The sequence below is a fragment of the Zerene cesonia genome, chromosome 1 (genome assembly GCF_012273895.1).
Source record: "Zerene cesonia ecotype Mississippi chromosome 1, Zerene_cesonia_1.1, whole genome shotgun sequence".
Classification (NCBI taxonomy): Eukaryota; Metazoa; Arthropoda; class Insecta; order Lepidoptera; family Pieridae; genus Zerene; species Zerene cesonia.
Genome location: NC_052102.1, coordinates 5,088,892 through 5,113,238, shown reverse-complemented (window position 1 = coordinate 5,113,238; position 24,347 = coordinate 5,088,892). Strand labels below are relative to the sequence as shown.

The window sequence follows — 24,347 nt, the reverse complement described above, 5'->3', positions numbered from 1 at the left end:
TCGGAAGCACCTCATATGTTTGATATTTCGTGACATCGCCCGCCACCGCGCCCGCGAGTCAACGTGTACAAGCACATACCTCGCCTACCAAAAATAAATTTGTAATTTTTAATGATTTTAAACATTGCCGTGTGTGTACTTCAGAGTTGTATATAAATCAATTTTATACATTTGTATGTATATATATCTGTACTATTGTTACTATATAAATATTGTTAGGTATAGGTGGTTGTATCATAACTATAATATTAGATTTAACCTCAAACTAGTGAAGACGCATCATTCCAGAAATGAAGGATAATAAAGATTTGATATTAGAGTTAGATTAGAGTAATAGCATGAAGACGGCCACCCACTAAGGATCATCTTGGAACGTATAATTAGGCAACACGAGTTTTTATAGACGCATAATAATAATCGATACGGAGATGCAATAACAATCGTTAATCATTAATGCATTGAGAAGATCTAATACATTTTATAGATGAATAAGCAAACGAATTAATAATGTGCTCATTAAATAATAGACCTGACGTGTATCCTATATTTTTAAACAAATTTATACCTTTGCTTTCGTCCGACAAACATTACCACATTTGTTGGACCTATGCTTTCTAAGCCCTATAATAAATTTGGTTCTCTCTGGCTCATAATTACAAAACTTTCAGAGTGTCTATATTTTAAGCCCGCGCCCTAGAGCTGACGGTTTTTGAACTTCATCATAGAATAAATTAGAAATGTTTGGTGTCTATGTTTGAAATATCGCTTTAGATGCCAAGGCGTTCTAGTTATAAAATAATGTGGCATTCCATGACAAGATTGCATCGTGATCATGGGGGTTGGCGTAAAGAATCGACAAAACTGAGGCCGTGCGACAGGTCTCCGATTATCAACGCATTCAGCACGGTGGTCGCAACCTGTCGCATCCATTCCACGGCTAAGATTTATGGGTTTTAATGGGAATTCCTAGCACACCTGTCTGTGGTCTCGTGCTACTGTTCATACAAAAGATCTGGGACACGCTATTAATGTCACATTCTATTGCTATTAAAGAAGCCATATAATAATCGGACTGCTGCTATTATTTTGATTATGTTGTATGAGGTAAATATATATTAGGTTAATTGTAAATGTGTTTAATTAAATTTGCTCTACTTTGTTTATAATATTGCAGTTATTACCAAAGAATAATAATGTATTGTAGAGAAATTATTGTCTTGTTCAATAGTTACATTTATGGATAGTTACTCAAAATTACATTAAATTACATAAATCACATATCGAAAGTATTTAAATTAATACAAGCAAGTTATACATAAAATTACAAGCCGAAAGATACAAATTACCCCTGATAGTTACTTTACAGTAAGTGTCTATAACAAGGCCCTTAGTAAACTTTTTAATAACGCATTAAAACTTGAGTGTATAATCAACGTCTTCACAAACTAAGCTTTCTTGGCAGTAACTTTTCTCGCCTCGTTCTAGTTTCAGCAATAATATTGTCATAAATAAAACTGTATTAAAATCTTATTTTAAAGTGTCCTGTAATACGTGAATTACAGAATAGTGTTATAGACTATTGACATATCTAGGTATATATTGATCTTGCACGATTTATATTTGTTACGAACGTATTCATGTTTAAACAGAAAATTATTGATGTGTTAAAAAAAACATATAAATTAATTGTATACCCTTAACACATTCATTTATTTTAATTGTTTGCAATATAATATTTTGACAAAAAGAAACGTATTTGGAACAAGATCGCATCCTGTCGCATCCATCGCATTCCTTTTATATATACTTATGTATTTAATTTTTACACGTCAAAATGGGCGAGATCTCTTGGTAAATTTAGAAAGATTAGTTCAATTAAACTTGAAGAGGTTTAAGTAGGGAATTGAAAATTGTACTAGGACTACTGTACTACATGTGATAAAGAAAAGTGCATTCCAACGCAAATCGTTCCATCTGCGCTAGTCTATTCTAAAATTACAAAACTTAAGAATTTGTATCTTTTTTGTTTAACAAACTAAAATATCGTACATAAAAATTAATTACAAATGTGATATTTTCCTCGACTAATGATCCAAAATTACACCGTTTTCACAACACCTGACAGACATATTATTATACTATTATTAAGAATGACTGATTGATGCACCGAGGATTGGGTCGCACTGGGACTCTATAACCTGGCGCACAATGAAACGGTTGAGTGGGCAATTCGATACGACAGGTGAGAGTCACGAGTAAGTTATTAAAGCTTAGGGTTTTGTTAGGATGTAGATGGTATGCAGTTATATTAGAATAATAAATCCATATGAATGTTTCTAATTAGAAATGAAATTGAAAAAACGCGTTTTAGTTTATGCAATTACACTAACTACAACGAAAAAAATATTAAGATTATATTCATACGAACTCTGGGCTGGTTTTGTTAATACAGATGTTTAAATTATACAAAGGCTCTTCCCATAAAAAATAACGCAGTGACGTTGATTTTAGATGTAAATACAGAAATCGAAATATAGTCAAACGTACAACCTACTCTTATATATTAAAATATTTCATTGTGATAAATTATAATCATGATTAATTGTAAATAATAGGTATACGTAATTTAAAATACTAAGCCCATTATCTTTTACCCCAAGAAGGTTACAGCTATAAGGGCTTTTTATTTTTATTTTTGTTCATTGTGTGAACCAACCAGAGTGGAGCTTGGACGAGCGCTTAGTAGATATTAAATAATCAGAGAAATGTTGATTATTTTTCCGTCCGCTAAAATAAGAGCAACAGATATAACGAAAGCCTTACTTTATCTTCATCTTGTATTATAATAAAACGAATACTGCATCTAAAATATTGTAATAATAACAGTAATACAAAAATGTCTTACCTCCATTTCCAGCATTTGTGATGGTAACCCAAAAATCGATAGTCTTCTCGGGCCCGAGCTCCTCAAAGTCCCACTTCTTTTTAACTTTTACAACACCACTAGGTTCCACTGTAACCCACGGATTTTCATCACGAATTTTAAATGTTTCACGATCAGTTTCTTTTTCAAGCGTAAAAACTGCACGTCCCTCAACTTCACCGTCACCTTCAGTGAATTCTATGCGTTTTGTTGGACGAACGGCTCTAGTAACACGACGTTTCTCACGATGAAGTGCGGGTAAATCTTTTCGCTCCCGAATAATGAACTCTAGGAACACCTGAGCTGGCTTACTTTTTCTTGAGGGGGTACCAGTGTCATGGGCGAGAACCAACAATTCTGCTTCATAACTGTCGGGTTCGCCAGCAAGTATCAACTCGCCAGTTTGAGGTACAATAACAGCAAGATTTGTAGGTGTCTTTATAGAATAGTAGACTCGATCACCATCGGCATCGTGAGCATGAACTTTACCAATATTAGAAAATCTTTGCCAACGTGCAGTTCCATTATTAACATTCTTGTCCAAAGTTCCATTTACAGCGAAATAGTATATTTCCTGTTCAAATAATGGCTCATGATCGTTTTCATTTAAGACTGTTATAGTAACTGGTAAATTCGCTTTACTTGCTCCATGCAAATCAGTGGCTTGAATAACAATATTATAAGAATTCTTAGCCTCAGCATCTAATGTACGAAGAGCAACTAATTCTACATCTCCTTCTGTTACTACAGATTTAAGGTCATAATTTTGATTTTTGTCTTTCTCTCGTAAAGCAAAAATAGAATCTTCATTGCCTTTGATAATTTTATATGCTATAGGTCCAATATTAACAAGAGCTGTAGCTCGTATCGGAGGCAGGTCCACTACAGATTGTTCTGAAGCATTTTCTGGAATCTCTCCATGCAATCCATTAATAGTAGAAAAGCTAAGCATTTTCTTTCGATCCATAACTAACAGGTGTAATGAATGAGCTGAACTGCTATACGGAGTTCTTTCCAATATAGCGAGATTCAATGGTTGATTTAATAGAGGTCCAAGGTCAGCAGTAGTCATTAGTAGGCCGTCGTCCAAAAGTGTGAAATATGAAGTGTACTCGGGATCCAGCAGTGTATATCTTGAATGGTTCCCGGCAAAATGGCGTACAGCGTGACCAGGGCGAACATCGTGCGGCAGGAGGATAATCGCGCTAGACTCTAGCACTATGGTGAGGATACAGAGCAGTGCCCCTCGGGCCCCTGCTATGCGCCCCATTGCTGTTTTTAGAAGACTTGAAACTTATCCCAACATTTCCACCTACAAAAAGAAAAGAAAATTCTATTTTCATTAGATATAGAAAAAATTATATCTAAGTGTTGATTTTACTCGCTAGCGCCTAACTGGAGAATGCGAAGTAGGTAAGCAAGTAGGTGTATTTAAGTTTACATTTGCCACACACGCATATTTATTTGACTGCAAGTGAACTTTAATAGATCACATAGATATATAATAATTGCATCGTACGTAGCTACGTATTGTATTGAAATTTATATTTTTTACATTTTACATTTTCTCGTACGTTAGTATTATAGACAAAAATATAAACGTACTAAATAATCTTAATTATTGCAATTAAGAGAGACCGAGAGAAATGTGTAATGACAAATAAAAGCGCAAGACAGAGTTGTCGGCGACGACTTCGGCGTAGGGCGGCACACATGCAGAGCTTTATTTAGGCGGCTGGCGGCAACGCCGGCGTCTCGCGACCCGCCGTCGCCGATCAATACCCCCTTTTGCGCCGCCGCGTGACGTTTCGCGAACGAATCTAAACTGTATGCGCCCCTGTTCACGACACACCATCAAATATTCACATATTTTAATAAAGAACGCGTAAGCTATTTGTGCCAATATACACTATGTCTACGCGTAAGTGTTTCGCACTATGTTAAATGAATTGCTTGATTAAAATCATCTAGCTCCAGAAACACGAATTGAGGAGTCCCATTTTATATCATATATCATTTCACATACACTGTTTTTTTTTTTAATCTATCATCACAAAAATTTTATCAATCATAATTAAATTTGACACTATATTTACTTTTAATTTGCTATGTAGGTATCCAACAAACATGTGTGCCAAATGTAAACAAAATATAATTCGGCTTTTCTTTAATAAATTTTCTATATTACACGTAATTCCATCAGAGAGGATGTACAAAATATTCATTTATCACAGAATACGTACATACGGTTTTAAGTTTATAATGATTTGTGATCGGTGTGATCGTATAGAGCGATTCGACGCGATTCGACGTCTGACAGCAACCAAACACGAGGGGCGTCAGAATGCGACTGGATGGTGGATGAGTGAAGTTGTAGCGCGCGCGTATCGAGCGCACTTCGCCCGTAACACCCCCGCCTTGCCGAAGCCACCCCTGTTCCAGCACGATATAGAGTTATAATAAACCTATAGGACAACAATGCCGCGATCTACTGTTCTTACTGGTTTTCTTTAATTCGAAAGGTAACTGTTAAGAAATAATGTCAAGTAAAGTGTCATTTATTGTGTAAATTGTCTTTACCTACTTTTCTTATCTTTGTAGCAATGAAAATATCTATACATATATGTAAAAATTATGTTGAAATTGGAAATCTACGAAATTATAGGTATTTTATGTTATATGTAACATATATTGTACGCTGTACCGTTTATATTTTAACAAGTGCCATCACCTCTAGGTTTGAAAGTAACCGACTTCTTTAAAGTCTTCTTCTTTAGATATTATATTATATAATTATTTATGTTTTGTATAACTATTGTCCATATCAATATAATGTGAATATTTCTGGATAATTCCAAAAATATATTTCTATTAGATCTATCTGGATCTAATATCAGATAAATCTAGATAGACCGTTCAGATAATAATAAACAAAATGTAATATTTTTGTCATATTATAATCTAGAGTCAGGCATTTGGTCATGTTTAAAGTTTATTTTACACAAGCTGCGCCGCACGGTTTCGCGCGTGGACGAACCCACGAGCAATGGCAATTATTTATATATCTCATTTCTTATTCTGATCTATAAGCTAATATAGCTTTTATAATTGTAAAATCCATTCAGTAGTTTATAAGTGAAAGAGTAACAAACACCTATCCACAAATCCGACATCGATCATTGAGCGAAAAAATAGATCAGTCTTTCTCAATGTAGGCGATAGCGGCATACTAGAGAGGAGAGAGCTAGCCTTGGTAAGAGATACAGAAAAAGGTGAGGCTTCAATATCCCCCAATTTTTTCTGAATAAGGGGGCGATGCAATATGAAAAAAAATACAAGTTGCGAGTTTTTGTATTTTAAAATACTAATTCTCCAACGCCCCGCGTTAATACGCGTAAATCACAGATATACAACATAAGGAAATTCATATCATGGCTGACATACTATTCCACCACGCGTTGTGGTTATGAAGAAAAGCCATGACGCGATGTTGGTAAACTCTTCTATGGTAAGCAATTAACTAAAAAAGAGGGCAGTGGAAAGGATTTATCCAACAAAAAAAAAATAACTTTACGGCGCTCGAACGCGGAGACTACATTCTACAAATGAAAAAATTTACAAAACATGAATTGATTGAAATTTGCTCTAATTAATTTTTTTCTGTAAATATTTCGTAAGATAACCCGTTTTTAAAAATACAATTAAAGCTACCAAACAAACTCATATTTATTTAAAACCAAATGACTGGATTACAAAGCTTAGGGAGTGTTTTCATCATGACACGAATTTCACGTGGGTCTTTTGCCATGACCACTTCGGGTTGTGGCAATTTTTTCTCTCAGTGAGCTTCATCGACCTTTGAGCGTAACATATATCTATATAACATATCTTAAATTTATATTCATATTTAATGGAAAGATATGTTTTAAATTAATAATTATTAAGCATATTCATTAAAACCTCATCTAATTATTAGGTATTTATTACGTTAAGTAGTTAGTATAATCATAATATCATTTAGTACGTTATAATATTAGAACGTTTATTCGAATAGTAACGTATAAATAATAGGTACGGTAGTAGTACAATACTACGTAGCTGCAATCTTTATTTTATAAATTAAACAGCTAAATATATTTTAAACAATTATATTGAAACAGTATAGACTAGTACAAAAATAGCCAAAGCTACAACGCTGAGCAAATTTATTTGTGACATATAAAAAGTCAATATACAATATTCTGTATTTTTATTATTGTGTGCTTATTTAATAGGCCGATGCACTACGTGCAATATAAACAATTTTTGCCTTATACTAAATATTGTTAGGAAACTGTTTTGCAGCAATTGCTTTTATTGTCAGTTGTTTTCCTTGATGGATCCTCTGGAGATGGCTCCTCATATCATAAGATCTTGAAAAAGAGCGTCGACAAACAGGACATTGAGTTTTACCAGCATGTGAATCTTTATGCAACGTCAAGGAAGTGGGGTGCTTAAAGCCTTTTGGACATAATTGACAGCGAAACTTGGCTAAATCTGATTCTGAAACAAGTAATATGATAGGACATTAAGTAACATAATTTCCCACAAAAAGCAACGGTTTGTATACTAGCTCTCCCGTGAAACTTCGTTAACGTGAACATATAATTCGGTAATTAACCATTCGAGGCGTGGTTTCGGCGGTTTTTTTTACAGAATTTAAAAAAGAATTCCCTATTCAACTGTTTATCATATACCTCACAACTTTTTATTGGGTGCATAAATTTTGATGATTCTTTTTCCATTTGATAGCTGTGTGGTCCCATTTAAATGTGGTCTAGTTCTGATAATTTTGTTTAGTTTTCTGTGTAAACTAAAAATAATAATTTTATATTGTTAATAAATGTAATCAAAATATGCTAAATAATGATTCTTTTATCAATTTTTCTAATACTTTAATTTTTTTTTTTTGTTTAATAAAATCTATGACACTCATAATTGGTGATTTTTTATTAGATATTAAAAAATAATTCATTTCTTTGATTTGTGAGTTTTAAGTCTCTGGACAGGCATCACACAAATTCACAAACTTTACCTCCTTGTAATCAGATCAGATTTAAGTAGTAAGTAATTATTACTATGAATCAAAAATCTTTCACTGTTTAGTTTTTTTATTCTTATCAAAGCAAAGATTGGGAATTATATAATATAGTCAAAACGTATATAAAATACAATAAACAGCTCAAATTAATCATGATATGATAATATTGAGAGGGAAAAATATGATATCAAACATGGGTCAATTTTGACAAAAATGTATAGATTTATATGTGAGCATGCATACATGGTTACATACAAAGTATACAGTAAAACATATTTAAAACAGACAAAAATTTGTTGTGTATTAAAAATGTTCTGTAGACACATTCTCTATAACTGACAAAATTATTATAAAAACAGAACAATTAAACATTTAATAATAGTCCTGAACCAGTGTAATTCATTTGTAAATTAATTAATAATATTAACCTGTTGCCTCCTATATATAATCTACATTCCTCCATTGATATGTTACCTCTTCTAAAACACCCTCACTAAAAACAAATATGTTAGGAACAATCCATAACTTACTTGTGACTGGTAAACAAGGCTTTGTGATAAGGTTAATGTCTTTACAATCGAAACATTCTGTCTCTATTCTGTCATTCTGTCTCTAAATCAAAAATAATTTTGAACCCTCATTAAAAAACAACAGAAGTTTTGACAACTTTGATATGTAACTTCACAAAGCCCTCCCAATGCACCACTTTCGCTTATCTGTTAATACATGTATTAATTTTTATATATACATTATTATATATTATTTCAAAAGAACAGTGAGTATGAATGACACTATGATTTACTAGATATGAAATTAGAGGCTAAATGTTGCTTATAAGATACATTTTTTGGCAGAATACCTGCAGACTTATATATGCTACACCTTAACAATATACTAACAAGACAATAAAGCTTACAACTTTAATTCTCTGATTTATAATATCAATCACTAGTAGAGATATTTATAAAGGCAAAAAATTATAATATAATTTGTGGGTCCAATTATTATTTGCATTTACTTCTATATATTCATACTTCATATAAATCTGAGTGATATACAGTGTTATCATAATATTATCTTAAATTAGTAAGCCATATTTAAGCTTAATCTCTGCATAAGATTGATAAAGGATTTTTCTAATCTACTAGATTTAACACCCATATAGAAATACCTTGAAATTTTAATAGCATACCAATACATACCAGAATTATTTTTCTCTGATAAATCTTCAGCTGATGTAGATTGAATTTCCATTTGCATTTCATCTCCAGGTGGGACAGATGGTTTTACTTTTGGGTTCCCTATATCTTTATTTGAATCCAATTGTAAATCAAGTCCATCATCATCCCTATCGCTGGGTATTGGCAATGTGTTGTTTTGAACATTTTCATCTCTGCTAGTATGTAAAGTTGCTAAATTTATAGGTTCATCAACAGATGTCGCAATCACTGTCTCTGGTCTAGATTTTGTCAAATCCAATGAAGAACTGTCAGAAATCTTTAACTGATTCTTATAACCCTCATCTTCCAAGTTATCAGTTAAACCCTTAACTTCTAGAAGTTCCGCTGTAATGAGAAATGATTCCAGTTGTTCTTGAAATATATTAACTTCACCATGATACATGAAATTTATGATTGCGTTAAGGTCTTCGTACTTAAAATTTCTGAATATAATAACAGGATGTTGACATGGATTCTCCTTAAATATTTGTTTGAAATAGTTACTACATGCTGATAAGAGCATTTTATGAGCCTTAATTTTACCACCATCACAACATAAGGTCACATCAACTAAATCATTTTCAAACCGTAAAGTATTAAAAGCTTCTGTAACGTGGCTAACATAATTATTCCATCGCAATGAAAACTGTGGTGCATTATTCATTATTTACTCTTTTGCATTTATCTAACGAAGATCAAAATAAAAACGTTCGCTTCGTAGTTTTAAGGAAATCTTTGTAATTGTAAACGGTGATTGGTTTCTTGTGAAACTACTTTTTTAACATAAAATGTCAAATCCAAGAAGTAAATTGATGTCTAAAAGAAAGACCATGTGTCAATGAAACATTTCTGACATACAGCCTAAGTATATTACATACTCTGTGGCCTAAGTTTAATAATAATTAAGAAAAGTTTCATTGTTTAATATTTCCCTCATCTTAACAATATTAAACCTATACAAATTAAGCACCCTATTTAAGGATTTTTGAAATAAAAATCTTTCGATGGAGTGCTAAATTTGTGTAGGTTATCATTAAACCGATCTTAGGAGCATCAAGGGTATATCTTACCATAAGTACTCTCTAAACATTTTACACATTAAAATAACAAATGTTTATGTAACAGGTTAATTTTAATTGTCTTATATATCTATTTATTACACAAACGTTTTATATTTGAATACAAATTCTATCGAAGTATCTGATACAATTTGAAGTTTTAAAGACTTAATGTTGAATGACTTTTAACTGAACTAAATATTGACTCGTCCAAGTTTATGCAACATTCAAAGTCAAACTTTCAATATGATCATAATATTTAGTTGTCAAGAAGGCTACATCAAAGTGTAGTATAGTAGGTTGCATGCTTGGCGTTAAACCGACAAAATAATTACGACAATTTACTATCAATCGATATTAATTAAATGTGTAAGTAAATAAATTATTTAAAAAAATTGCTACTACAAGTTGATAGGTACTTTTCTTTACTGGCTACTCTCAAGCCCACTGAGATTCTTAGTCAAAAACTATCGTATGAGTCGTAGACATTTGAAAAAAATATTGTCAAATTAGCTTTTTTTTTTTCTTCTTCCATTATGGCAATAAGTTTCAACTATTTGCCAGTGTCAAGTTTATAAATTAGCTTTAACATGTGTCAAACAAACAGCAATTGTCAATATACATATAAGTACATCCGTATCCCATGATAAGTATTGCCACCTAAGTACTTTTCAGACAGAATATAGCACTTTTGGTCTTTCAAGGGGCTTTAAAACTCTTTCGCCCCAAAATAACAATCTAGCCCTATTCTGTATATTTAACAATTCTGTAATAGACCTAATGTAGCATTTCATTTCAATTTGAACCATTCCAAGGCAGGCATTTTTTTTTGCGAACCGAGCGTTCTGATTGGCCACTGTAGTTCTAGTGATCCCGTTAAAATACTATAATACAGAAAAAAAATCTACGTTTTTGTGTTTCAATTTTATATTTGTGGGAGTCGAGCACGCTTGGGCACGAATTGGGCCAGCTCTCACCGGGGAAATACCATATCCCCATAGAAAACCGGCGTGAGATAGTGGCATGCCCCTGTATTTCGTACGGTGAGTCGTGGAGCCGGAGGCCCGTTTTCTTTTCCTCACCCGTCCCAGTCCATTCCTTCTTTCCAGTCGTAAATCCTTTCCTTTTCCCTTACCCCATAAAAGCGGGCAGCGCATTCGCAGAGTCACTACCTTTGCGAATGTTCATGGGCGGTGGTGATCGCTTACCATCAGGCGAACCACCAGCTCAGTTGCCCGCTATGACATAAAAAAAAGATAAATAATTAATCTATCTTATGATATCTAATCTATCTTATGATATTAAATCAGAAAAATTAGCTTTTTTTAGCGTTCTGGTGGCACTCGCGACTACATAAATCGTGATCATGCGCTTTTATTAATTTTTCCCCCTTTTTAAAACATTTTCAGACTGCCCTTTTTAGAAAAACCAGATGGCAACACTACCCGTGATGATTTTTTTTTCTGATCACCTATATTATTATCTTTTAGATTTTAGAATAAGAAGACTTTTATTGTACAGCATATTGAATATTACACACAAAATAAATTGAAAACAATCATTTGTGTCTTATAAACATCAGTTGGAAAAATATTGGTTAAGAATTTCGCGAATGTTATACCTACTGCACTTATAAAGTTGATATTTATTAAAAAATATTGTTATAATACAGTTTACCTTCTTTCTATCTCAAATCCCTCAAGTTCTCGAAAATGGTATTTTATATGCATTTAATTAAAATTCTTAATTCATTGAGAGCGTAAAAATATAATTACATAAAATAATTTCCAATGTTTAGCATGGACGATTAAAGATTCGCACTACAGAAGAAGAAAAGGCAAAAAAAGAGAGAGAGAGGCAAGAAAAGCTTAAAATTTTCAAACATGCAATGCAAAAAATCCAAAATAAAGTAGGTAGAGCATTTAGCTTTCGTGTAGGACATCTTGTGTTTATAATAATATATATATAACGTACATATTGCAGAGAAAGCAAGGAGAACTGGACGAGGAACAGTTAAATCTTACTGGAAATGTTTTAAGCTCAAATCCTGATATTTACACTTTATGGAATATAAGAAGAGAAATTCTTACTGACTTCAGGTATGTCTTGCTACCTATTTTATGAAAAATGTTACTCTGTTATCAATGTCCCATATAATTGTATTTCGAAAGCATTTGCAGACATGGAATGACCATTATATCTTTTTAAGTACAAAGTTAATTAAAAATTCTATAAGTAATTACTTATATTACTTACACCGACCATTAGTAGCCACTAATTATGGACTAAAGTATTAGTTACTGTTTGTGGAAGTCATATACATAGGTGTAAATAACGGGGAATTCTAACAAGCACTCTTTGCCCCTTCACTTTTGAGGCTCGATGGAACACAGTGGGGTTTTAGTCGGTAGGAATCCAACATAACCCACAACCTCTTTCCCAGGGGCTGTGGGTATCTATGCAAGATTTCCCCACTATAAAAAAAAGGTGTAAATAACTAGTTATTCCTCTGTTTGTTTCTAAACTGATGCTTATATGCTTATTAAACACTATTCTCCGTTTTTATTATAATGTCTGGGATGTTGAACAGGTATCAATGAATTTTGTTAAATTATTAGCATTTTTTATTGATAAATTTTCCAAAATAACAATAATATAACAACTATCAAGAACTTTACAATTTTTTTTTAAAGAAAAGGAAATAATGGTTTAACTAGTAATATTATTATTATAATGTATTATAAATAGATGTTCTGTCATAACTTATAATATTTTGGGCAAGACACATACTGGATGAAGTAATTGTATGCAATCAATCTTTTTTTTCTATTTCAGGAATAATAAAACTGAAGAAGAAATTTCGAAACTCTATGATGCTGAATTAAGTCTCACAGAATATTGCTTAAAAATAAATCCAAAATCTTATTGTGCCTGGCATCAAAGGGAGTGGGTTCTTACAACCAGGTCCGATCCAGATTGGAAAAAAGAGCTTGCATTATGCAATACTTACTTAAAATTAGATGAGAGAAATTGTGAGTACCTCTTCAATAATACTATTAATACATGTATTAAAAAAATACTAGCTTCTCATTATTCCTTTTTTCTTTGTAATTGTAAAGAAAAAAGAGGAGAAGAGTATTTTTTTTTTATTTTATATAAATTAAATTACTTTGTATATATCTCTATTTATTGACCACCTCCTATGCACAGTGGTTAACCTTGAACATAGAACTGAGTGCTCTTGGATTTGATTCCCAGTGAAGACTAAGAAAAATAATGTCATGGTCTGGCGGGTCGAAGATGTCTGATCACCTTGTGCATAAATATATAAGTGAAACAGATTCATAAAGAACGTACCCCATACCCAACAAGGGGACACGGGAGTTCACTTTTTTTTATTTGTTCACTGTTTTAGTTCACACATGGGATTATAGAAGATTTGTTGTGAGTCAATGTAAGCCATCTCTAAAAGAAGAATTTGATTATACTACAGAAAAATTACATGATAACTTTTCAAACTATTCTGCTTGGCATTATAGAAGTAAGATGTTGCTGCAATTATATCCAGATTTAGAAGGTAAAAATAATAACTAGCCCTATATCCTATCCTATCCTACTAATCCTACTAATATTATAAAAGGGAAAGTTTGTATGGATGTGTGTATGTTTGTTACTCTTTCACGCAAAAGCTACTGAACCGATTGCAATTAAATTTGATACGTGGATAGCTGGACAACTGGAATAACACGTAGGCAATTTTTTTGCCCAACATTCCTATGGGATACAGACTTCTGCGGGTGAAACCGCTAGTTTAAATATAATTACAATCTTAATCTGGTCTGAACTATGAAACAGTCCTGTTCATTAGGCAATAATAATTGACCTAATATAAATATTTCTATGTTTCCTAGGAGGAAGACCTATACAAGATAATCATCATAAACATGAACTGAAAATGGTGTTAAGTGCTGCATTTACTGACCCAGATGACACAAGTGCCTGGTTTTACCAGAGATGGTTATTAGGTAAGTAGTAGTTTTATCTATATATTCTATAATAAATTGGTTGGAGTAAAATTCTGTACATTGAAGATATGTTTGTCTGTCTGTCTGTGTGTATCTCAAATGAGAATCATGCTAAAACTACTGAACGGATTTTGATGAAACTTGATAGTGTTATAGCACCTACTCTAAAGAAAGATTTTATTTACTTTTCACCCCGAAATCGATACGGTGCCTGAGGTCCCGGGGCGAAAGTCATCTAAGTATTTATTGACAAACGCGAACGAAGTCGCGGGCACAACTAGTTACAAATAAAGTTGTAAATGATTTCTCATAATATACCAAAAAAAAATTAATAATGATTTAATATAGACCAACGAAGCAATTTAATTATAAATGCACATACTGTTTTTTTTTCAGTTTCATTTCTTCTACATAACTTTGAATTATGTTTTAAGATAACAGGTTTTTTTTCAGGTGCTGTAAAAATTACTACTGAAGTAGTAGTATGCACGGTAACTGCATTAAAGACATCCATTGCCTTTAATCATACTGTTTCTATTGATTATGTAGATTCTAAAGTTAAACTATTTATAAATGATGTCAAAGTAGATGGGGAATGGTTTTCATGTACTGGCTGTGAAAATGATGATCTGTGGATCTTTAAGAACAACCAAATAATTACTGATAAGCTAATTATTAAGGTAGGTTTGGAGAATTAATAAAATGTTCAATGAATGTGTTTCTATATTCATACTCATATCATTTTTTTTTTCAGTTAGAGCATAGTGTAAGTGATGATGAAAAAGAAGTTATACAACTTGAAGAGTGCAAGCCAAGCTATTATGTTGGAAAGAATAAAATCAACTTTCAAAACAAGTATTCTGTATCTGTGTTAGAAGAACTGAATGAGCAGTTAGATGCATGTCGTCAATTACTTATTCTAGAACCTGACAACAGATGTAAGGACACTTTAGATACCATATCTTTTGTGGAAATTTTTTGCTAATGGACCATCAAGTTCAATCAAGTTTTACATTCCTCAATATCTCTATCATATGTAAATGATATGCAGTAATATAGGTACACTGTTCTAGACTTACATACTTATTTATGGAAATCTATTAATATTGGACTAAAAATTAACCTTCTTGGAAAAATATTAAAATTGTCCTTAAGTAAAATGGCATGTTTTTTGATTGATAAATTTATTTTTCCAGGGACTCTTCTTACAACTACCTTCTTTTTGCAATGCATCGATTCAAAAGCGTATCACAAAGAAATCATTGGCAATCTGGATTTGTTAATGAAACTTGATAAACAAAGAGCAGGTTATTACTGTGACCTGAAATCTAAATGGTTGATAGAATTTATGCTTACAGAAGACTACATGAAGATGAACCTTGATTATAATGTTGCATTTAAAAATCTTACTAGCTTACCTCATTTGGTATACTATAGCTATTGTGAAGATGTAGACCTTTCAAATCAAAGCCTCACTTCCAAAGTATTACCAAGCCTCGTAAAATTACAACACTGTAAGGTGAGTAGGTTCAATAATTAAAAATGAGTACTATCTAATTGTTTATTCTAAACGTGTAATATAAAATATTTTATTGACTTTCAGAAACTTAATTTATCTAACAACAAATTAACAACATTAAATGGATTCCCATTACTACAGTTGGAAGAACTCAAGGTTATAGAAGGAAATAATTTAAATACAGAAGATATAGAACAATTTAAAAAGAAACATGATTACATAAAACTAATAGTTTAATACATGGTACAGATTTTGTACTATAATTTTTACCACATTTTATAATCAGATCTTTGAAATTGTATTATTTTTAATGTCTAAAATTAATGCGTGGTAGTGTGAATTCTTTATTTGGTCTTTTAAACATGCTGCCTACTTGATTATGAAATCTACATACCATTTTTACTTTTGTATATGACAGACGAATTAAATTAATAATGGTGGCCTTATTAATTACAGTAACAATGCTTAAAAAATATGTTATATGTTAATAAAATGTTACAAATAAAAATTGCAATGCCTTACTTTGTTACAATCACAATATTAAATAAAGATTTTATTTATAACACTAAGTTAGTTTCTCTTATGATTTATTTGCACATTTATTATAATCATAACTGTAAGATTATAAATCCTTATAACCTAACATAAAAAAACAGAATTCATTTCATACTACCATAAAGTCAACAAGTACATACACAAAAAACATCTTAGTTGACTTAATTATTCAAATACTGAGTTATTTTCAATGAACTGAAGAACAACAATGGTCATCTTACCTACTTATCCATCTATTGGCAGTTAAAAACAGTCTAATTACTAAGATTCAGTAATTGCAATACAACTTGACTAATGCATTTGAATGCCTCATCATCATCCCAATAAAATTTGCCACAATCATCACAAAGAGTGATAGATTTATCTTTATATGTTTGTGCAAATGAATAGACATTTTGTATACTACTCTGATCTATTGTGGCACCTTTACTGGTTAAACAAGGTGTATTTTGTTTTGGTGGAGGATATATACATGGCTCATCATCATCAGATTCACTGAGAAAATTACCTAATGTGTCCTCATAATCCTCATCATAACTATCATTCTTAAAATGATTATGACTAGTTGACACAATAGATGTTTGAGATTTATTGTATATATCTGAAAGCTCATCAAAATTCAATGGTTTTAGACCCAGTCCATTGCAATAAATACATCTCTGTAAAAGATCTTTTTCATGTACTGAAACATTGAATGAAGTGAAAATTTTTTGTAAATGATCTTTTACAGTTCCTTTACCTACATCTAAAATACAATTTTGAGGGAACTTTGCTGAAGATGTCAATTTCAACTTAGATGTGAGAATGCAACGGTCTTCAGTCATAGCAAAACTTATGGAATCATGCCATACCATTGATGTTGAAATTACCACTGTATCAATACCACAGTACCTTAGGTAAGCCATTAAATATGATAATTCTGGTTCCACCAGTAACTTTAAATGTTTTGGTTCTTTAACAAAAGTGCATGCAGTTGCCTCTAATTTATGAATAGCTTTTGGCTTTTTCACAATTTTCGGTTTTTTGTCCAACATAACTTCATTACAAATCTCTTCAAAATTTATATTACATTCATTACACAGTTTCTGAAGATAGCTATAAATATCCAATAATACATAGGCATCAAGTGCTGCATAGTGTATTTGTGTTTTTCTCAGTGGTCTAAGTTCCCAATTTGAACATTGCTCAGTTTTTTTCAGTGGTACTCCAAAACAAATTTGCACTAGTGAACTCAGACTCTTTCCTTCAATATCACATGTGTTTGGAAATGTGAGACCACTATCAATGAGAGTCCTCCAAAGGAGGGATAAATCTAATAATCCTTCACCTTTTATTTTGATATTATATAAACCAATAATAGAAGCTTTAATTTCCTTTAAATCTTGTTCAAGACCAAACCCTAGCTTAATTATCTCATCATTTTCTAAGAGACTTTTATTGAACCTGTGCCAGAAACTAGAATATTGCTTATCATTGAAAATGATCGTATCAATGAGATAAATACATGTCGGAGTAGCTACTTGTATAAGGGCTACTTGTGATTGTGCTGCACCAAATGATGGCTTCCACTCACAATCAATACTGACTAAATTACATTTCTCCAAATGATTCATGATGTCATAAAACTTTTCTGTTGTATCTATCATAATGATGCAGTTTTCTGGCAAAGAGAGTTCATAAAATTTTTGTGTTGAATCTGAAACAGTATCCCAGTTTTCTTCTTCAATGGGAACATCCTTTACAGATAAGTTTTGGAGTGCTGAAGGTAAATGATCTTCAGGTATATTTAAATATGTAGCCCATTTGAATGCTTCATTATGATCATAGTCAATCAACATTTTTATAAATTCGTCAGCGCAACCTTCACTTTGTTTTAATGAGTCTTTAACTAAATCATCCCACACTGAAGCACTTACATTGTGTTCTACATATTTTTGATAAATTAAATACCTTAGGCCCCCAGATGTGCGATTTTTACTTAAATTCTTACATGTATCAATTGGAACATTATACTTATTACAAATACGGGCTACCAGCTTTCCAAGAGGTTTATGGTGTAGCTTGTCATATTTAACATTATAAACTTTATGGTCTTCAATAAATTTTTGAAAAAAATCTTTAATATTGCACTTTTTATCAAGTAATGAATCCAAGAATTTTAATAGGGGTCTCACTTGACTCGGGGACTCAGCAAGATATTCATCAATAATGTTAATTTTGTCTTGTAATATCAGTGGAAAGAGCAAATCTTCTATTGGTATTTCATCATATAATTCTAAAGCACTTACAAATTGTGTTGCTTGCTTGCAATTGTCATTCTTTATCATATCTAAGACTTGTGGTAGAACTTTGTCTTTAATTGTCTTTATGTCAAAAGTTTTTACAACTATATTGAGAAAATGTTGATTTCTTTGTAATGTTGTTATATAAAAAGCTGGAAGTTTTAAGGATTCATCGGGCATTTTATTATTCATTTGTGACCATTTATGTAAGGATTCTATAATATAAAAAGGAAGAGTTTTAGGCTTACAATCTTTAAACTCTTGGCACTTTATTATACATACTAGTGCTAATCTAAATGGATTGTCGAATTGGTATAAGGCTTTTAAGTGGTTTTCCACTGTTGGACTCTTCTTCCACGTTTTCCAAGTCATTTGTAGTTGATTAAACCAAAGCTGAGTGTGTTCGTCAAGATTTACATCTAATCCCATCTCTTGTAATGAATCTTCAATAGATGGAACAATCTTAATAGACTGGTGGCTGCTACTAACGAGATCGCTCAAATTCATTGTTATATAACTTATGTTATAATTTAAGGACCTTTATTTTTTTAATATAAACTTTTCCACTGCTACCAACGAAATAAACAATAAATTAAGTTTTTATGACAATCGGTGGAATTTTGAAGCTTGACGACATTATTGACATTTGACGCAAAACGCAATTGTCACTTTGAAATCGTAGTTAGAGAAGGCGCCACAAAAGAAGCCCATGGTGAAATATCAACTAACCAATAATGGCTTATAGAATAACAAACAGGTGGTTGAAGGAATTTCAGCGACTAGAATTGTGATTCAATACATGAAATGAGAATTATTAATAATGTACATCAACAGAACACACATACATTATTGCCTATTTTTTTCCTAATTAATCTGTAAATAACGAATATGAAAAATCGTTTCGTCCAAACAATTATTTTATGACAATCAATAAAACTAAATAGCGTGATCGTTATTCCTTAACTGGCACCTGGATACCGAATTTTTTGAGTGTAAAAATAACATAATATTCACATTTATATATTGTTTGACGTACAAATAATAAAGTAGATAGACAACAAATCTAAATTCGAAAAAAATCTGATATAAATAATTGTAAAAACACAAATCTGAAAGTGGAATAGCATCAACAATGTGAAGGCCATACGGAAAGATTCTTGGATGGTTGAATATAAGAGATAGCTGAAACTCTATAACACATTCATGCGAAATGCAAGGCGAATGACGAACATACGTATTTCATCATTTTACCAGTAACGGCCTTTACACATTACATATTCCATAGTCATGTTCGTCATTCACTATCAAGCTCTTTGTATTAAAAATACATGACGTACAATATTATACGTCTGTTATTTCTGACTGCTTCATGTTTTTACTTTTTAATCTGTATAAAAAGTATCAGCAAAATTGAATTGCTTGAAAATTGTCACATCATTTTGTCATTCCATAATTTCGTACTAATATTTTGAGGAAATACAGAGCAATATTTACATTTTACACTATAACTACGATTATTGTGAATTTAATATTTTCTACTAAAAGTATTAAGTAGCTACTTGTTTTTTTCGTGTTTGAAAAGACGAAAATCTAAAATGGAGCTGTCAGCAGAGGGTAAAACTCCGGAATATATGGCATTAGCCGGAATTAAGTTCAAGCTAACACTACCACAGCTTAAGAATGATCCTGCATTAAGTGAACAGTTGCTTCAGGGTATTAAGGCTGGTCATATGGCACCCTATTATAAAGAGGTTTGTTCAGATCTTGGATGGAACTTCGATCAGAAGTTGTATGATCAAATGACAAAAGAGAATGAAGACAGGCTCGCTAAGTTTCAAGAAGATGATTCAGAGACACCTGTCTGGCAAGATCGGTAAGCTGTTGTCCATGTTGAATTTAATTTTTTAAAGGATGTTAACAAAAATTCTACAATACATAGCAATAAGTAATAGCTCAGAGACAATACCCAAAAACTTCTTTATATTTCTAGCCGCTTTATAGTCTTCAAAAATATGATGTGTTTTCATGGCAATGTTATCTGAGCAACAAAGGATTTTGTAAATTTACATTTATAAGGTGAGATTATGTTAATGTGATTTTCATAATATTACAGATTGGACTATCTCTGTTCTATTGGTGACAAGGAAAATGCAACAGCCTTAGCTACATCTAAATATGAAGACTCAACATTAACAACCAACAGGAGATTGGATGCTATATTTGCTTTATTCAGAATTGCATATTTCCATGGATGTAATGTAAAGGATATGGGAAAGGCAATTAATAAGGTAAAATAATGCAATTAGAAATTGAGTCCAGCTTGTTTTAGCATACATACAATTTAGAACTGTTTCATTGAAAGTTGGTAATAAACATAACAAAACCTTCTGTATCATTAATTATTAAAAATATTCACTATCATCATGTAATTAATTATAGAAATAACAATACAAACATTAACATTAACATTCCTTTTTCTAATCTTATACTATTTGCTTTTTCTGAACAAACATTAAACTAAATTAAAGTGTTGTAGGAATTGTTAACAACAGGGTATGTGTAAGCTAATCAAATATTTCTAGAAGCAAAATAATTTAATTTTTATTTGATTGTATGTTATTTGTTTTAGGGCTTTGTTGATCTATTTTTATTTTTTAACAGGCGCATGAACTAGTTGACAAAGGTGGGGACTGGCGTTCCAGGAATAAGCTCAAGGCATATGAAGCTATTTATTGTTTGGCAGTGAGAGACTACAGTCATGCTGCTGATCTGTTCATTGATTGTGTTTCAACATTTGAATCTTATGAACTTGTTGATTTTGGTAAGTTTAAGCTAAAAATTATATAATATAAAATTAGTTTGATCAATCGGGGAATTGTGTATGTTTGAAGCAACTGTAAACATATATAATACATAAACATCTTTTCGTAATCCAAAAAACTGAGATTATTAAAGTACTTATTTATTATAGACAATTTTGTTGTGCTATATTATTAGTTTTAGCATTATTGCTTCACATACAGTTATATCTACATTAATTTATATATGATGTGGACTGAAGAAAAACAAGGTACTATTATTTCTATTGTCCATAATTTATTAAATTTATTTCCAGGTACCATTATTCAGTACTGCGTGTTAGCGTGCGCTCTGGCGCTGGAACGTCATGCGTTACAAGCGGCGTTGAGGAGGCAAGGTGCCGCAGTACAAGCACTCCGCTCAAGGTTCCCCGAGCTCAGGGAGCTGGTGGAATCTTTGCATGAATGCCGTTATGCAGACTTCATGAAGAGTCTTGCATGGGTGAGATTTTTTTATGAATAGCCCTAATTTTCTTATATATTAAACCATACTCTTAAATGCAAGAAAAGTAAAATCTATCACCATTTTATCTTGTGAAGATATTTTCAATGTGTTTTTTATGCCATAAGCCAACAACTGATCACCATGGCACATGATTGCAATTGCATAAAAGATTGATGACTGGAAAGAAGTTATGGACGGACATGAAAAAGTGCTAATAAAAAAGCCAAAATATGTCCATATTAACTTACTTGCCTCAAAAGGCAATGTAAGATTTCAACATAAATTAAAGATAAAAACTGAAATTCATTGCTATATAATGCATTGAACTGATTTTAATTAAACTTGAAATAGGAAGCATGTGTAAAGTTAAGAATAGCAATACAATTAAGAATATATTTCTACAAACAAATAATAATATTTACTGTACAAATTGGCCGCTTCACATGTAGATGTGATTTCTTCTTTCTTTCGTTCAATTCTTTAAAATTGAACCTGTATTAATATATAGTTTATTTTATTATTATATGTTTTTATAATGTGCATATTATACTTTCAGGTGGAAACTCAGATCTGTGTGGACCCAGTATTCAGACCCCACTATCAACACTACGTGCGTGAAGCCCGCATCAAAGCCTATGTCCAATTGCTTCGTGCGTACCGCTCACTCAGTTTGGACAACATTGCAGACACATTTGGTGTAACAAGAGAGTTTATAGAAGAGGAGATCTCTACGTAAGTATACTTAAAATTCACAATATTTCCAAAATGCTAAGTTCAACATTATTTTATTTATTGATGCCAACTTGTCCTAAATCATTATATTATTGAGATACCAAGAAAAAGAAAATCGAAGTTTCATTAAAATTCTTACTAATATTATCAACTGATAACATTTTTCACTAAGAGTGTGTTTGTTGGTGGTTTTAGGCTGATGTTATAGTGAATGTTGTGGACAGTTCCATAGGCAATACAACATAGTTATTTAATAGTGATTAATTTTTTAGTACAATTAATTCAAAGATTTTTAATAAGTTGTGTATTCTTTAATGTAACATAACATGAGAGTAGATTTCTGAGCATATGCACGTAACGCAATCTGTGTCGTACGGTCCTTTGAGCCGACAGAGCCAGCGGGGACCGTTGACTCGTTGATTGTTTAAATGACTGCCTCATTGTTGCTCTTGTAGTAATACCCCTAATACGAAAACATCTTGAAGAGACCCTACATTTCAAAGAACCAAAAAGTTTGATAACACATCTATTACTTTGCATAACAATCGTCATGACCATCTCAATTAGTGAACCAGTCTGATAACAAAGTTAGCTAAAAGTTGTCTCAAAAAAAAAAATGTGTAATTGATTTTCTTCTGCTTCCTACTAATATTTTAAATGCAAAAGTTTGTGATGATGGATGGATGGATGTATATATATTTGTTACTCGTCATCATCATCATCATCACCACCATCATCATCACCACCACCACCATCATCATCATCATCATCATCATCAGCACATATATTTTCCCACTGCTGGGACACAGGCCTCCTATGAGGGTTATTTGTTGCTCAGTCAGGCGAAAATCACCGAAAGGATTTAGCTGATGCTTCGCAGTGATCTAGCATATGTACCAAAACAACCCACTAACCGGGTGAAATCGCGCGGCACATCTGGTCCCAAAAAAACGAACTTTTTATGTAGTACATAGAGTTCAGTATGAAATAATTTGTCTTAAAAAATGTATAAAAAAAGAATAATTAAATATAAACCACACTGCAGTTTCACGGCCGCGGGTCGGCTCCAGTGCCGCATCGACGCGGTGGCGGGGTGCGTGGTGACGGGCGCGGGGCGCGGCGCGGACGCGGACCGCTCGCAGCTGTACCAGGCGACCATACGCGAGGGGGACCTGCTGCTCAACCGCGTCAAGAAGCTCGCTAGCGTTATTAACTTCTAATTCCTTCTGGCGCCCTGGTAATGTTTTGTGATTTGTTCGACTGTACTTTGAAGGATGTGGCTTCCTTATTACTTATCGGATGTTGGATTTTTTGAAGCTTCGATTATTGTCGATGGTAAATGATTGTTTGACATCAAATTTATATTTATCCTGTATATTTGTTATTGAGTACGGATTATTCAGATTGGTGAAATATTAACAGAGCATCTTTTACCATTAACAATTGAGTTTGATAATTATGTTTTTCTGGATCCCTTATTTCTTTTGGGATCTTTGTGTTTTATGGATTTTTCAGAATAGTATCGAAGCTCTCAATTAATCTGGATGATCTCTCATTCTTTGAGATAAAAAATAATGTTTATGCAGTTTGAATGTAGTCGTGAAATATGTACCATGTTTTTAAATAGCTACCTAATATAGTGTAATACTG

The 24,347-nt window shown here is 32.2% G+C and overlaps 5 protein-coding genes across 6 annotated transcripts; 2 read left to right on the top strand and 3 right to left on the bottom strand.

Annotated features, from left to right (window-relative positions):
* Positions 1-830: 830 nt before the first annotated feature.
* Positions 831-5,274, bottom strand: LOC119833266 (neural-cadherin-like). The gene is made up of 3 exons (XM_038357274.1): positions 5,167-5,274; positions 2,906-4,235; positions 831-937 (listed from the first exon to the last, which is right to left on the bottom strand). Exons 2-3 carry the CDS (start codon positions 4,191-4,193, stop codon positions 831-833), a joined length of 1,395 nt encoding a protein of 464 aa, XP_038213202.1. The 5' UTR covers positions 4,194-4,235; positions 5,167-5,274.
* A 1,781-nt stretch (positions 5,275-7,055) lies between these two features.
* Positions 7,056-10,023, bottom strand: LOC119830016 (broad-complex core protein isoforms 1/2/3/4/5-like). 2 transcript variants are annotated; one of them, XM_038352843.1, is made up of 3 exons: positions 9,658-9,918; positions 9,206-9,568; positions 7,056-7,465 (listed from the first exon to the last, which is right to left on the bottom strand). In XM_038352843.1, the coding sequence occupies exons 1-3, from the start codon at positions 9,770-9,772 to the stop codon at positions 7,239-7,241; spliced, it is 705 nt and encodes a 234-aa protein (XP_038208771.1). In that variant the 5' UTR covers positions 9,773-9,918; the 3' UTR covers positions 7,056-7,238. The 2 variants fall into 2 exon arrangements, with proteins under 2 accessions (XP_038208771.1, XP_038208762.1); XM_038352834.1 differs by having other exon boundaries at positions 9,206-10,023.
* A 1,698-nt stretch (positions 10,024-11,721) lies between these two features.
* LOC119830003 (geranylgeranyl transferase type-2 subunit alpha) lies at positions 11,722-16,305 on the top strand. Its single transcript, XM_038352807.1, has 10 exons — positions 11,722-11,996; positions 12,080-12,190; positions 12,265-12,380; positions 13,117-13,313; positions 13,697-13,858; positions 14,193-14,306; positions 14,760-14,986; positions 15,061-15,244; positions 15,503-15,825; positions 15,910-16,305. The coding sequence occupies exons 1-10, from the start codon at positions 11,994-11,996 to the stop codon at positions 16,060-16,062; spliced, it is 1,590 nt and encodes a 529-aa protein (XP_038208735.1). The 5' UTR covers positions 11,722-11,993; the 3' UTR covers positions 16,063-16,305.
* Positions 16,306-16,426: 121 nt separating this feature from the next.
* Positions 16,427-19,291, bottom strand: LOC119829994 (exonuclease mut-7 homolog). The gene has a single exon (XM_038352795.1). It carries the CDS (start codon positions 19,167-19,169, stop codon positions 16,635-16,637), a length of 2,535 nt encoding a protein of 844 aa, XP_038208723.1. The 5' UTR covers positions 19,170-19,291; the 3' UTR covers positions 16,427-16,634.
* Positions 19,292-20,058: 767 nt separating this feature from the next.
* Positions 20,059-24,341, top strand: LOC119830008 (26S proteasome non-ATPase regulatory subunit 6). The gene is made up of 6 exons (XM_038352821.1): positions 20,059-20,535; positions 20,776-20,950; positions 21,324-21,483; positions 21,778-21,962; positions 22,522-22,697; positions 23,743-24,341. The coding sequence occupies exons 1-6, from the start codon at positions 20,258-20,260 to the stop codon at positions 23,915-23,917; spliced, it is 1,149 nt and encodes a 382-aa protein (XP_038208749.1). The 5' UTR covers positions 20,059-20,257; the 3' UTR covers positions 23,918-24,341.
* Positions 24,342-24,347: the final 6 nt, after the last annotated feature.

What these genes read in the sequence shown, in the direction of transcription:
- LOC119833266 (XM_038357274.1), bottom strand. Translation starts at nt 4,193, where the DNA reads ATGGGGCGCATAGCAGGGGCCCGAGGGGCACTGCTCTGTATCCTCACC. An exon ending in CACAAATGCTGGAAATGGAG is followed by an intron (nt 938 to 2,905) that starts GTAAGACATTTT and finishes CATAAATCTTAG; the next exon opens with CCGTGGAATGGATGCGACAG.
- LOC119830016 (XM_038352834.1), bottom strand. Translation starts at nt 9,887, where the DNA reads ATGAATAATGCACCACAGTTTTCATTGCGATGGAATAATTATGTTAGC. An exon ending in ATCAGAGAAAAATAATTCTG is followed by an intron (nt 7,466 to 9,205) that starts GTATGTATTGGT and finishes TACTTGTTTCAG; the next exon opens with AATCAGATTTAGCCAAGTTT.
- LOC119830003 (XM_038352807.1), top strand. An exon ending in TTACCAGAGATGGTTATTAG is followed by an intron (nt 14,307 to 14,759) that starts GTAAGTAGTAGT and finishes GTTTTTTTTCAG; the next exon opens with GTGCTGTAAAAATTACTACT. An exon ending in CTGATAAGCTAATTATTAAG is followed by an intron (nt 14,987 to 15,060) that starts GTAGGTTTGGAG and finishes TTTTTTTTTCAG; the next exon opens with TTAGAGCATAGTGTAAGTGA.
- LOC119829994 (XM_038352795.1), bottom strand. Translation starts at nt 19,169, where the DNA reads ATGAATTTGAGCGATCTCGTTAGTAGCAGCCACCAGTCTATTAAGATT.
- LOC119830008 (XM_038352821.1), top strand. Translation starts at nt 20,258, where the DNA reads ATGGAGCTGTCAGCAGAGGGTAAAACTCCGGAATATATGGCATTAGCC. An exon ending in ACACCTGTCTGGCAAGATCG is followed by an intron (nt 20,536 to 20,775) that starts GTAAGCTGTTGT and finishes ATAATATTACAG; the next exon opens with ATTGGACTATCTCTGTTCTA. An exon ending in TCATGAAGAGTCTTGCATGG is followed by an intron (nt 21,963 to 22,521) that starts GTGAGATTTTTT and finishes TTATACTTTCAG; the next exon opens with GTGGAAACTCAGATCTGTGT.